The sequence below is a fragment of the Heterocephalus glaber genome, unplaced genomic scaffold (genome assembly GCF_053883595.1).
Source record: "Heterocephalus glaber isolate CG9 unplaced genomic scaffold, H.glaber_assembly_v1.0 deba00001479, whole genome shotgun sequence".
Taxonomy (NCBI): Eukaryota; Metazoa; Chordata; class Mammalia; order Rodentia; family Bathyergidae; genus Heterocephalus; species Heterocephalus glaber.
The window spans coordinates 6021567-6034937 of record NW_028258316.1 but is presented as its reverse complement, the minus strand read 5'-3'; the positions used below and the strand labels follow the sequence as shown (position 1 = coordinate 6034937).

The 13371-nt window shown below is 58.1% G+C and overlaps 1 protein-coding gene across 1 annotated transcript; it reads left to right on the top strand.

The window, feature by feature from the left end:
- The first annotated feature begins 4807 nt into the window (after nt 1–4807).
- On the top strand, nt 4808–12675 carry Dolpp1 (dolichyldiphosphatase 1). Its single transcript, XM_004849149.4, has 8 exons — nt 4808–5036; nt 8116–8216; nt 8405–8489; nt 8579–8678; nt 8859–8957; nt 9397–9525; nt 9968–10057; nt 11469–12675. Exons 1-8 carry the CDS (start codon nt 4961–4963, stop codon nt 11503–11505), a joined length of 717 nt encoding a protein of 238 aa, XP_004849206.1. The 5' UTR covers nt 4808–4960; the 3' UTR covers nt 11506–12675.
- Nucleotides 12676–13371: the final 696 nt, after the last annotated feature.

The following is a 13371-nucleotide window of genomic DNA, read 5'->3' as shown; positions in this document are numbered from 1 at the left end:
ATAAAGCAAGATCCTGTCTCAAAAAAACACAAGTTTAGGCTGGGGATTTAGCTCAGTGGTTTCACCACCTGCCGCATAAGTGCAAGGACCTGAGTTTGATCCCCGGTACCAAAAAAACACCAAAACACAAGTTCGAGTGTTCAGAAAAGTTAAAAAAAACCCTTCCAAAATGGGTTAGGGATACATCTACCAGCCCAGTGGTAGAGTGGCAGCCTAGTCTGAGGACTTGGGTTTATCCCCAGCACTGCAAAAAGCAAAACCCCATAAAGAACACCCATAAAACCAACAGCTCTAGTCAGTAATGCACATTTTGTCATATTTACTTTATGTACAGATTTTCCAAAATACTTAAGAGTAATACTTCAGCCATGAACTTCAGCTCAGAACACTTAAATGAACAGAATCTAAAAAGGTATAGCCAGGGGCGGGGATTTACCTCAGTGGTTTCGCTGCCTCTGCGCAAGCACAAAGACCTGAGTTCGATCCCTGGTACCAAAACAAATAAAAAGGTATAGCCAAAGTTGCACCTGAACTATGGAGTCTCTTAACATCTTTGCTGGGATTGTTTTTTGTTTGTTTGTTTTCTGGTACCAGGAATCAAACTTGGGTCCTTGCATTTGCGCAGCAGGCGGTGAAACCACTGAGCTAAATCCTTGGCCTTTGCTGCGATTCTGAAGAGAAGAGCTTTTCCTAACCCATCCCCAGCTAAAAAGAATCCACACCAGCCGTGGTGGTGCACACCTGTGATCCCAGCTTTACACCCAGGGAAGGCTGAGGCAGGAGGGCTCTTTGGCTAGCCTGGGCAACACAGTGACACCCATCTCCAAAATAAAAAGCAGAGGGGCCAGGGATTTAGCTCTGTGGTTTCACCGCCTGCTGCCCAAGCGCAAGGACCTGAGTTCAATCCCTGGTACCAAAAGAAAAAAAATAAAAATAAAATAAAAAATAAAAAGCAGGACACATTCATGACTTTTCCCCATCAGCAGTGCTAGCTGAAGTCATCACTTCTGATGCCAGTAAATAAGTCAGATTTTTTTAATCATTTTTTGGTGCTGGGAATCAAACCCAGGGCTTCATGCATGTTAAGCACATGCTCTCATGCTCCTCCCCGTCAATTTGTTTTTTGGTTTTTTTTTAAACTCTTATTTTATTTTATTTTTTATTTTTTGGTACCAGGGATCAAACTCAGGTCCTTGCACTTGTGCAGCAGGTGGTGAAACCACTGAGCTAAATACCCGGCCCCCCCGTCAATTTGTTTTAAACAGTATAAAAGTATGATGTGTATACCATAAAATGTTACTTGCTTTAATAATTTAGAGTAAACGTAAAGGTGTGTATCAGCCACAACAATACAGTTTTATTTATTTTTAAGACAAGGTTCAGGCTGGCCTTGAATTCACCATGCCGCTCAGGCTGGCCTCGAACTCACAGCAGTCCTGCCTCAGCCTCCCGAATGCCTGGGTTACAGGTGTGCACCACCACATCCATGCACCATGCAGTTCTAGGACATTTCCATCACCTCAGGAAGACTCCTGAAACTCACTGCACTATGTCCCCAGCCACCGCCCACCTGCTTCTCTCCAGAATCATCTTTCCTGAACATTTTCTATGAATGAAATTATGCAACTGGGGGTCTTTGGCTTTGGTTTCTCCCTGTAGAATCATGTTTTTGAGGTTCGCCCCTCACTCGGCTGGTATTCTGTTCTCTTGTTGCGTGGTGTTCCAAAATTCCTCTTGCCCTCCTTTTTACCACCACTGTGGACTCGCGGATTTTAATTATTCAGTGTTTCGCACTCGGTGACGGTTGTTCTTTTGGAGTGCTCATAGTCACAGTTAGCCGGCAGGAGCCCCGTAGAGCTGGCACTGGGGCCCTGATGCCCACCCTTGGGTCTCGAGTGCCTCATCAGAGCCCAAGCTAACACAGGCCTGGCCGGCCCCTCGTTAAGCTGGTGATGACCGCGGCTTGAGACCGCTCGCCTTTCTCGCCAGCGTCCTCAGGACCCGGGAGTGACAGCCACTCCTAAATGCCATTCCTCGAGGCTGCACCTGGACTGCCCATGTCCCTGTCACCAAGGCCCACTCCTGGCCAGGCCAAGCCTGACCTGGGACACAGGCCCTCGAGAAGCTGCCAAGGGATCCACTAGGGCCCTGGGAGAAGAAGCCATCCGGAGACACAGGGTGGCACTGAGCCTGCCCCTGCCCACCAGGCTGACCCTGGTTCAGGTCCTGGTTCTGCTGCGCACCAGCCAGGTGCTCAGGGCAAACGGTCAGAGGGCCCGAGCCTCGCTGCCTCACCTGTATCCTGGGCCTGGGGACCAGGCTGCTGTGAAGGCCAAAGGATGGACGAAGGGAGAGCACCTTGCAGGAGGCTCAGCAGGACCTGGGGACGCCACTGTCCAATCCCAGCTCAGATGGGGAAGGCAGGGTCGCCTCCAGGTATCCACCCTGCACTTCCCAGCCTTGACCTGGCAGTGATCCTCCTGCCTCAGCCTCCCCAGTACTGAGACTACAGGCCTGCACCAGCACCAACTGTTTGTCTTACGAGGCAGCATCAAGCTGCATATTTTTTTTTGTGGTGCTGGGGATGGAATCTAGGGTCTCATGCATGCTAAGGCAAGTGCTGTACCACTGAGCCACCATCCTCAGCCCTACACTGTACACTTTTGACTTCTGGAACATTCTGTATGTAATATTTTATTTATTCATTTATTCATTTATTTTTGAGACAAGGTCTCACTATGTACCCCAGGCTAGCTTGGAACTTGCTGCGATCCTCCTGCTTCAGCCTCTCAAGTGCTAGCATTACAGGCATGCATCAACCACATTTGGCTTGAATGTAATATTTTAATTAAAAATCAAAACAAGCCACCCTCTGTCCTTGACAGCAACAGTGCCCTCAGACCTTTGGGTGGCCAGGCCCCTGTCCCCACCCCAACCCTTGCTCCCCTTTCTCTTTGCCTGCCCCAGGACACTTGCTCCTGCTCTTCCCTCTGCCTGGAAACCCCTGCCCTGGAGACTCCTGCTCATCTGCCCTTCCTCGTTCCTGTCGCTTCTTTGGGCCCACGCTGCTAAGGCAGGAAGATTTGGGCCTGATGAGGCTGTGAACCAGGGACTTTGCTCTGTGGACTGCAGTGGGAGGGTGGCAGCCCTGTCCCCAGAAACTATTCTGGGAAATTCACAGCCCCTTGGTCACACCTCCTGCTTCTCGGAGGCTAATAACAGCAATGCCTGAGGTAGTTGCAGGCAGGTGACGGGAGTAGGGCCAGTGACCCAGACAAGCCAGGCTGGGCCTGGAGGGGTAGAGGGAAGGGGCGCAGGCACAGCTGAGCAGGGTCTTGGGCCACCCTTGTCTCCCAGGCCCTGGTCCAGGCAGCTGGCAGATTTGCCACTTGGTCAGTGTGATTCTCCAATTCATTCTCACATGCAATCAGCTGTATCAGGAACCCTGAAACAGAGGAGAATGCAGAGGCCAGCTGGGCATGGTTGTCCACATCTGCAATCCCAGCACTCTGGGAGCCTGAGGCAGGAGGACCTCAAGTTCAAGGCCAGCCTGAGCAACCTAGTGATTAGTGGAACTCTGTCAAAATAAAAAATCCACTGGGCTGGGATGCAGCTCAGTCCAAGGGCCCTGGGTTCAATTCCAGTGCCACAAATATAGAGAAAGCAGAGGTCAAGAGAGCAATCCAGACCTAATGAATCAACCCAGGCCCTAGTGGGACCCAGGAATCTGCATTTCCCACATGACATATGATGAAGACAGTCCAGGGCGGTGAGGGCCAGCATAGCCAAGGGGGTGCCAAGGGGAGGCCCTCATTGGCCGTGGAACCCCGCAGACGTGGCTGGCACGGGGCGGAGGGGAGGTGCTTGCAGGCCAGGGAAACCCCACATGCAGCTGAGCTGTAACTTGGTCCCACTGTGGAGAAAGCAGGGTGAGGGGCAGGTGAGTAGGAGGCCAAGCTGTCGGCTCAGGGTGTCTGGGGAAACTGAGGGTACCGCTTTCCAGTTTAATGTGCCCCTAAGATGCCTCCTTACATGGCATAGATAAGGCTCAACCAGTACCTCTTTGTTAATGAAGAAAAGATGCCAAGTTGTCCTTAACCTCAATGAAGCCGTTCCCCACCCACCTTGGTCCTGGGGATTGGACCCAGGGCCTTCACACTGAGCTATGTCCCCAGCCCCCTTCATTTTTTTGAGACAGTGTCTCACTAAACTGCCTAGGCTGGGCTTGAATTCGAGATCATCCTGCCTCAGCCTCCCAGAGAGCTGGGATTACAGGTGTGTGACACCATTCCCGGTGAAGTTTCCGTTCTCTAAGGCGTTTAGGGGTCTCCTGTGCCCCGCCCCAGGAGTCTCCTGCCCAGCTCACACACTTTGAAGAGAAAGGGAAAAATAAGTTCACCCTGGATCTCTGGCTTCAGTTTACTCATAATGGAAAGAGTGTCGGTTCAGACCCGGTGGTGCTGAGGTTCCTTCTCTACTGTGGGCCGCACTATCACTGGCAGGCAGCTCCCGCCGACCGCGGGTGGGCTGCGGGTACTGAGGAACCCTTCACTGCTGGGCGCAGGTCCCAGCCAAACCAAAGCTCCCACCAAAGTTCAACACGCCCCCTAAACTAGCTCCTGATTGGTCCGCCCTGCCCACACTGTGAACCAGTTTCACTTTCTGATTGGCTGTCCTGCTTTCTGTTCTGTGCTGGAACCCTCCCTTTTACTGATTGGCTCGACAACTACCTGCACTAGCCATGGATTGGGTGCCGGAGGGGCGGTCTGGAAGGCTCTTAGGGGCCCCGCTCCCTGGTTGGCTTCCCGGGCCAGCCACACGGCCTGCACGCTGAATGGCTGCGCCGCTACCTGTCTCGAGCTCCGATTGGATGCGTGGCACCTCCTCTGCGTGATAGGTCAGGACCACCGCCCCCCTGGCTCCCCATTGGCTGCTCCGCGAAGCCCGGTCTCCGGGTAAGATGGCAGCGGACGGACAGTGCTCGCTCCCCGCTTCATGGCGGCCGGTGACCCTCACTCACGTCGAATATCCTGCAGGTAAAAGGCGGCGCCGGCTCCGAGGACGCCCTCCTGGGGCCAGTCCCTCGGCCCCAGGCGCCCTGGCCTGCACCGGCCGGCAGAGGAGGCGCCGAGGGACCCGGGTGGGAACTGTCAAATAGTGAGCCACGGAGGGGCTCGGCCGGCGCGCACCGCGCAGGCGCAGTGGGGCGGCGATGAGCTGGGCGAAATTGTGAGGCGCTCGCTCGCGTACTCCGCGGCTGCGCGGCCGGGCGCTCCCCGGAGTCCCGGGGTTCGGGTGGGCTGCAGTGGGGTAAGGGTCTGTGTGAGGCGGGAAAGAATCACATGCTCGGACCTTGGCCCTTCTTCCCTGGCTTCTCCGGAGCTGGAGAGGCCGCGCTCCGTCCCCGGGGTGCAGGGAGTGCCTCTTTCTTCAGACACTATTCCGGGCTGCCTGCTAGAGAAAGGGCTCCCTGTTGCAGGGAGTGTGCAACCCGAGGCCAGGCTTGTGAGTATTGGAGGTGCCACGCCCTGAGCAGCGCACTCGGAGAGCGCCTGGCGGGCGAGGAGGCAGGCAGCCCCCGGGATGGAGCTTCCCGTCAGACACACCTCCAGGAGCGCAGAGCTTTCCACTTGGGAAGCCTACTAGCGATCCGATCTGGCTGCAGGAGATCTAGGGGAGGGGCAGCCCCTGGGCCTTGGGGTCAGATGTACCTGGGCTCCAGTGGGGGCTGAGGCCTTGTGCAAATGCCTCCCCCCACCCCACCTCAATTACTTCATCTCTAAAGTGGCATTAAGCATGGTACCTCCCTTCTGCGTGAATCTGGTGACGGCAGGCATGAGAAGGGCTGGGCGCAGCGCAGTACACACAGTAAACACCCGTAAACACCTGCAGTCAGTGTTGCCTGTCTTTCTAGCACCTCCCTATGGGAGGGGTTCCAGCAGGGTGAGTCTGGGAGCCCCTCGCTGAGCCCCGATTGCCCAGGAAGGGCCTCTTTTGGTGCTACCATGGGCAGGGATGTGGGAACCCTCCCCTGCCTAGGGACCCAGGGCTGGATGCCAGAGAACTTTGACTCTGGGCGTTCTGGGCTACCCTGGGGGTGGGGTGGCCTTGCCAGGTGCTGGGCCCTACCTGCTTGCCCACCCACCATTCATTCATTCATTGAGCCGGTACCCACTGTGCACTTCCCAAGCCTGCATCCTGGGCCACCTCTGGTCTTTGATTAGTGAGCAGGCTTGCTAGGCCCCTGCACTGCTTGCTCTGGGGAAAATCTATGCTTTCTAGGAGGAGGGAAACTAAGGCCCAGACGGGGGGGGGGGGGACACTTGGCTAAGGCCTCAGCTCCTTCATGACTTCCTCTCCCCGGCTTCAGAGCAGCTTCTTGTGAAGCACACTCTGAAACAATCAAGAAGGAACCTGGCATGTGGGACCAACATATCTGCAGTGGGTAATAAGGGACCTGGCTGAGCCTGGCGACACCCGGCATGGTTGACTCCCCTGTAAATATCTGTGGGATCCCCTGCACTTCTTCCGATCCTCATTGCACTGAACTTGCTTCCTTCACCCGTCATTTATCACAGCTTTCGAGGACTGTTCTGGGCCCGAGGAATAGAATGGGACATAGAAGTCTTGGTTCCTACTCTTGGGGGCCTATAGGGAGGAGAGGAAGACAAGACACGGCCCAGTAGCTGTATCAACTAGCAAGTCCTGAGCCATGACCCCATTACACAGGCAGAGTTGCACCTCTCTCTCTTGCTGCCGCTCTGATAGGTAGTTCATGTTGAGGTCACCCTGGCAACATCCCAGGTGGGGCAAACAGTGTGTGCAAAGGTCCAGAAGTAGGACAGCATGAAGTGCATCCAGGGAACAAGTCCTGTCCCTAGATCTGGGGCAAAGGTGGCAGGAAGCAGGGCGAGACTCTGCTGAGCCTGGGGCGCCAGGCTGAGGAGAGTGGGCCCTAAGGGCAGTGGGAGCCATAGCGGGCTAGGGTAGGGCCTGGCGAGACCAGAGTCCTTGGCAGCAGCCACAGGAACGCCCTGGGGTTGAGGCAGCAGTGGGACAGACTGAGGAGGTTGCTGAAGGCTTGGTGACACCTGCCACCCTGTGTCCTCGTAGCCCAGAATCTCAGAGCTGGGAGGGGTGGGGAGGGGAGACAGAGGCCCTGATGAGGGAAGGGACTCAATCAGTGTCACCCACCAGAACTGAGGGGCACCAGCTCTTGAGCCTGCATTGCTGTCCTGTCAGCCACTTCAAAGCCAGCCCCTGCCGGGATGCTTCCGCTCGACATCTCGCTCAGCCCTCTGTGGGTGCCGTCCCTGCTGCTCATGGCAGCTGCTTCCTCCCGGGTCCTCCCAGCCTCCCCGAGTCCCAGCACGGAGGTGTCCAGGTGTCAGGGCCAGGCCGAGACCCCAGGGGTGAGGTTCAAGAGGGCAGCATGTGCCAGAACAGGAACTGAACTGTGACCCTGACCCCAGAGTGGCCACGTGGCTGCCTTGTCGTAGTAAACAGTGGGGGTGACCTTGGGACTCAGCCACGCCTGTGCGCTGGGGGGAAAGTGGCTCTCATCTCTTGGCCTTGGTGTCCCCATATGTCACAAAGCCCACAGGTCCTCACGCTCCTCAGTCAGGCTTGTCAGGAGGGTAAAGACCCGCTGTGCAGGAGATGGGATTTCTGGCCAGTGGAGAAGCTCCAGGAAACGGCTCATTGCATTGGGCGGCCACACTGACCCTTGGAGTCTTGGGGACCCAGGCTGTATGATGTCCCGAGAGTATCAGGCTTCCCTGGAGGCTCAGGACTGGACTGACACAGCCCCAGCATGGCACTGTGCCCCAGAGCCACCTCTCCCCTGCCCGCCAGGCTGCCCCCTACACAGGGCCCCTCCTCCCGTGACAGACCAAGCGGGGTTCAGGTTCCTGCTTGAGCGAGGGCATGGCTATAGAATCTGGACTAGAGTCTTGGAGCCTCAAGTCCCGTTTCTCTCTGGCTGTGGGCCTGGGCAGGTCACAGAACCCCTCTGGGGCTCCTTTCCTTCGTCTGCAGAGTGGGGACAGGAAGGCACCTGGGGCCCCTGTTTTGATGCCTGTGCCTGTCCCCATCCTGTTCCTCTTTCTCCCACAGGTGATCTCTCTGGCCACCTCCTTGCCTACCTGAGCCTCAGCCCTGTGTTTGTCATCGTCGGTTTTGTGACCCTCGTCATCTTCAAGCGGGAGCTGCACACGGTGAGTCTGTCCCTGCAGCGACCCCCACTGCTCCGCAACCCCGCCCGGGCCTGTCCCGAGGTGTGGAGCCCCTGTGGGGTAGGTTGCTTGCTGCCAGGCCTGGAGGCCCAGTCGGAGTCATGGTCACTGGGACTGGACAGGGCCAACAGGTCCGCGGAGACCCAGCTGAGCGTGTTGTCCCCCAACAGATCTCTTTCCTCGGGGGCCTGGCCTTGAATGAGGGGGTCAACTGGCTCATCAAACACGTCATCCAGGAGCCACGGCCCTGCGGAGGTAGGGCCTGGGCTGGGGTGAGGGGGTGGGGAGCCTGGGTTCCCGGCTGGGGCATCAGCCCTTGATGTCCGGTCTACTTTCTGCCCTAGGCCCCCACACAGCAGTGGGCACTAAGTACGGGATGCCCTCCAGCCATTCCCAGTTCATGTGGTTCTTCTCCGTCTATTCCTTCCTCTTCCTGTATTTAAGGTGAGCTTCTGGCCCAGGCTGGGCTCCGCTTCGAACTCACTGCCAACCCTCCAGATGCCCCTTGGGGTGGGGGAGCTGCAGGGGGTACAGAAGGCTCAGGAGCGTTTGGCTGGGGCTGGGGCTCTTTAGGGGACCTGGAGCCCAGCTGTAGGCTGAGCCCTGATGGGTCTGTCTTCCCAGAATGCACCAAACGAATAATGCCAGGTTTCTGGACCTGCTGTGGCGGCACGTGCTGTCCTTGGGACTCCTCACTGCAGCCTTTCTGGTCTCCTACAGCAGGTACAAGGGAGGGACCCTGCCTGCACCCCACCCACACAGGGCCCTGCTGAGATCTCGCTCCCTGTGGGACCTATTGTGACCCCTCCTAGGGCCCAGAGGGCTAGGCTGGGGGGTTCCAGCCTGTTCTAAAGGGATGGGACTCTTGTTACCCCTCCTGCCCGGTTTGCTGACCTTGTGATTCTGGGGCCCCGAGCGTGCATTGGACATGTATTCCTAGCTCCCCAGAGTTTATGAGCTGCTGGATAGGAGGGCGGTGGACCCTAGCCAAGCCACCCTCTAGAGACTGGGGTGCCGCTGGGGTGCAGTGCCTGCTGAAGGGAGCTGCCCGCTGTGTGGGTCTCCCCACACTCACACAGGTCCCTGGCGGCCAGCCTGGTGTGGGGCATTGTGCTGCCTGTCCCTGGGGCTCTCGTAAACTTCCCTTCTGGCCTTGACCCAGGGTCTACCTGTTGTACCACACCTGGAGCCAGGTGCTGTATGGGGGCATCGCTGGAAGCCTCATGGCCGTCGCCTGGTTCGTCTTCACCCAGGAGGTCCTCACCCCACTGTTCCCCAGGATAGCAGCTTGGTAACTGCCTCCGTCCCTCCCGTCCCCCGGCACTGTGGTCCTGTCCCCTCCTGTGGGCGGCCCAGGTGTCCGGACCTCAGCCCAGTCCCCCCAGGGAGCCAGTGCCCGGGCCCAGGTGGCAGGAGCTGCAGGCCACCCACCTGCTTCCTGCTCCCCAGGGACTTGCTGCAGGGATGGGAGGTGCCAGCCTGGGTCCTGGCCTAGGGACTAGAAGGCAGCCAGAGTCCTGCTGGGCTGGAAGCGCCCCGGGGCAGCGTCCCTGCCTGATGGTGAGGTGACAGAGATGGGTCTCTCAGGGCCTCTGGGGCCTCAGGCCCAGCAATGACACTGGAGGCAGCAGGGGAGGGGTCAGTGCCAGCCCCAGGAACTGGGGAGGCTCTGGCTTGGTGGCAGCTGCACCCGATACAGCGCTGGCTGTCCGAGCATCTGTCTGTCTCTGCAGGCCAATCTCCGAGTTCTTCCTGATCCGGGACACCAGCCTCATCCCCAATGTGCTCTGGTTTGAGTACACAGTGACCCGGGCAGAAGCCAGGTGAGTTAAGGGGACAGCAGTCCCCACTGCCCCTTACCTGCAGGGCTCCCCAAGAGCCAGGCCTTTGCCTGATTTTCTTGCATTGCCTCGTTAATTCTCCTGTGGTCCCCACTCTACAGATGAGGAAACCGAGGCTTAGAGAGAAAGGGAGTCACCACCTGAGGTCTCTCAGAGAGGGGGTGTCCCAGAGCCCTCACATGGAACCTGTCCAGCCCGGAACCCAGAGCGGGGCCCTGAGGTGCTCGGGGCGCCTGTGTGTGGCACCTATGGGCTGTCGGGCCAGTGGCTTGGGGTGGCAGGATAAGCCAAGGCACATTGAGCTGGGGGTCGGCTGCAGGCACACAGCAAGTCGGAGCAAGGCTGGGCTCTAGGGCATCCTAACTCACTGTCTTCCCTCAGAAGACTGGGGTGGACAGGGCCAGCGCCTTTGCGTTCAGAGGGCAGCTCGGCAGCTCGGGCTCCAGAGGACACCAGGAGGTTTTCCCAGGGGTGGGAGAGGGGCTGGGCTGGGCGGGCCGCCCCGCAGTGATACAGCCTTTAGTGCATCAGGATCCTAATGAGCCTAACGAGCTTAAGGTAAAGCCGGGATCCATGAGGACAGGGGATTTGAGGGTTAGGGCAGGGCAATCCCATTAGTGGCAGAAAGGCCCAGCTGGCCCTGCTGAGCTTGCCACCTGGCTGCCCCCAGAGGGGCTGGCTCTGCCTGGCCCTGCCTGGCCCTGCCCTGCCCAGCCCAGCCCAGCCCAGCCCAGTCCAGCCCAGCCCAGCCCACTGGCTTCATTCACTTGCGTCTGCACCCACCCTGCCCTGGCTGCTCAGGGTGCTGGGGTGCAGAGTGAGGGTGAGAGGGCCACGTCCCCTCAGTGTGATTCTCGATGGGCATGAGTGTGGCGGCTTGAGCTGGTGGGACCAATGTAGGGGTGGGGGTGCTGGTGGCTGCCAGCAGGGGCTCTCAGCAGAGGGAGCTGCAGGCGGGAAGCCTCTGAGGGAGGCAGAGCAGCTGGTGGGAGGGGGATGCGGCCACAGCATGGGGGTCCTTGTGAGTCACAGGGAAGCTTTGGGTTTTAACTGGAGCTCTAGACGAGTCCTGTTCTTCCTGCGTCTCAGCCAGCATCTTTGGGAAATAAAGGTGACTGCCCCGGGGCTCCTGGGCTACCCCACCATGGACACAGGCGTACCCCAAAGCGACTGCCTGGGTCCCTCTGTCCCATCAGTGCTGCCTCTGCGGGCACCGCTGCCTTGAGATTCTGTGTGGGGCCAGCAGCTGGGCCAGCTTGGGCACAGCCCCGAGCTCTGCTCTGCAGGTCCCAGTCCTGGGGGGAGCTCGGAGTGGCCCAGCTGGTGTGGCGGCCACCTGCTGGCCCAGCCCCGAGCCCCAGGCGTCCTCACACCTCGCCCTGGCCCATTGCAGGAACAGACAGCGCAAGCTGGGGACAAAGCTGCAGTGACCGGTGGGCGTGGCTGGGTCCAGCCTCTAGATCTGGCCTGCGTGACGCCTCAAAGGGCAGACGGCACGATGGACAGAGGGACGAAGCAGAGACATCTACAGACCCAAGTCACCAAGTGGAGCCTTTTTGTTTTCTTATTTTAATTTTAACGGAGAAGGTGGACCAAAGGGCTGAGCCAGCCCCTCGGCTGGGACCCTGGGAGGGCCTGCTGCCCAGGGCCATGTGGCCAGAGACCCTCGCTGTGTTGCTGCCAGTCCCCGGCAGGGTGGCGTGTGCCCTTGGCCCGGGCACCAGGGTGTGGCAGAGAGTGGGGGGCTTGTGCCTCTAGGCTGGGGGCTGGAGCCCCAGGTGGCGTGAGACGCGCACACTATTTATTTCTTGGTTTTGTCAGAGGCAGGTGGAGCTTGCTGCTCGGTGGCTCCCGTGCAGAGGGGCCTCCCCTGCCCACCCCAGAACCTCTCAGTGTTTCCCGGACGGGGCAGGGCTGGAGTGAGCACGAGACTGGCGCCTGCTGTCATTGTGTTCTTCCCTGCCCCCGCCCCACACCACAAGGGCTTTCTCTGGTCTCCCCAAGACAACTGTCCCTTTCTGACAGAAGAGCCTGCACATGTGGGTGTGCACACCCAGGCTGTTTACAGCTCTTTCTGTCCTGCCAGTAGCAGTCCTTGTCCTGCTCGAACAAACCAGGGGCCAGAACCAGTGAGCCCTGCCTTCCCTGTGTGTTGGGAACTGTCCTTGTGCCTCCTGACGGAGGACCTGCTCGAGGCCACCCTCGGGCCTGGGGCTGGGCTCAGGAGGGCGCTCAAGGGACCTGGAAGTCCCTGCAGATGGGCCCAGTTTCGGAGTGTCCAGAGCCGCGCTGGCCCTGCAGACCTGTGTCCGACAACCCCTTTTCTTTGTGGAGGTTTCTAACCTGCTGCTGAAGCACAATTTTTTGGTGCTTTCTTTTCTCATTCGATCAAGGCAGTGTCCAAAGCCATTCCAGACGCCAGGACCAGGGCTGATTCTAGGGAGGCAGGTCAGTGCCCGTGTTTTCCTCCCCTCCCCTTAGGATTTTTATTTTGTACTTTTTGCCTGAGATAAGCCAAGTGTGAGGTGGTTTGATTTCAGAAAAAACAAAAAATCAATGAAATTGTTTACTGTTGTTTTAAAATAAAATCTTAAACTGGCGGCTGGAGCACATGCTGACTGAGCCTGAGAGGCTTTGAGGACACATGACCCTTGGACAAGGGTGCGGACGAGACCATAAAATTATAATCCTCTCTCCACGGTATATGCTCCCAGCCTGATGTGGTGCTGCACACCTGTCATTCCCGAACTCTGGGAGGCTGGGGCAGGAAGATCACAAGTTCAAGCCCAGCTTGGGCAACCTTGTGAATTGGTGAGACCCTGTTTGAAAAAATAAAAAGGGCCGGGGATGTAGCTCAGTGTTAAAGCCCTAGGTTCAACCCTCAATATTCAAAGTCAAGGGACCCGGACCCCTGTGGCCCCCAGAGCAGGGGTTTGGTGAGCTCTGTGACATCTCCCACTTGGACCTGCCCGGTCTGGTTCCGGATTGTGGCCTCACTGGGGTCGACTGGTGTGGGGGGGCTCTGCTGGTCTCAGCAAGGCATTTTGAAACAGCTGCTGCAGAGGCGCTGAGTGGCCCTCGCTGGCTACCGTGGCCATGTCCCCAGAGGGTGGCCCAGTTGGAAGGACCTTGTCCTTGCCCACGTGCTCGGCTGGACTGGGTCCCCCAGAACCTTGACACTCAGTGAAGGCGACTCCTGACAGGTAGTGATCCCTGTTCTAGCAGAAGCAAACACTTCTGGAGGAAGGAGGCCCGTCCAGGGCTTAAGATTTGTGTCAAGTAGTTCTCAAATGGCA

What these genes read in the sequence shown, in the direction of transcription:
- Dolpp1 (XM_004849149.4), top strand. Translation starts at nt 4,961, where the DNA reads ATGGCAGCGGACGGACAGTGCTCGCTCCCCGCTTCATGGCGGCCGGTG. An exon ending in TTTCTGGTCTCCTACAGCAG is followed by an intron (nt 8,958 to 9,396) that starts GTACAAGGGAGG and finishes GCCTTGACCCAG; the next exon opens with GGTCTACCTGTTGTACCACA. An exon ending in GTGACCCGGGCAGAAGCCAG is followed by an intron (nt 10,058 to 11,468) that starts GTGAGTTAAGGG and finishes GGCCCATTGCAG; the next exon opens with GAACAGACAGCGCAAGCTGG.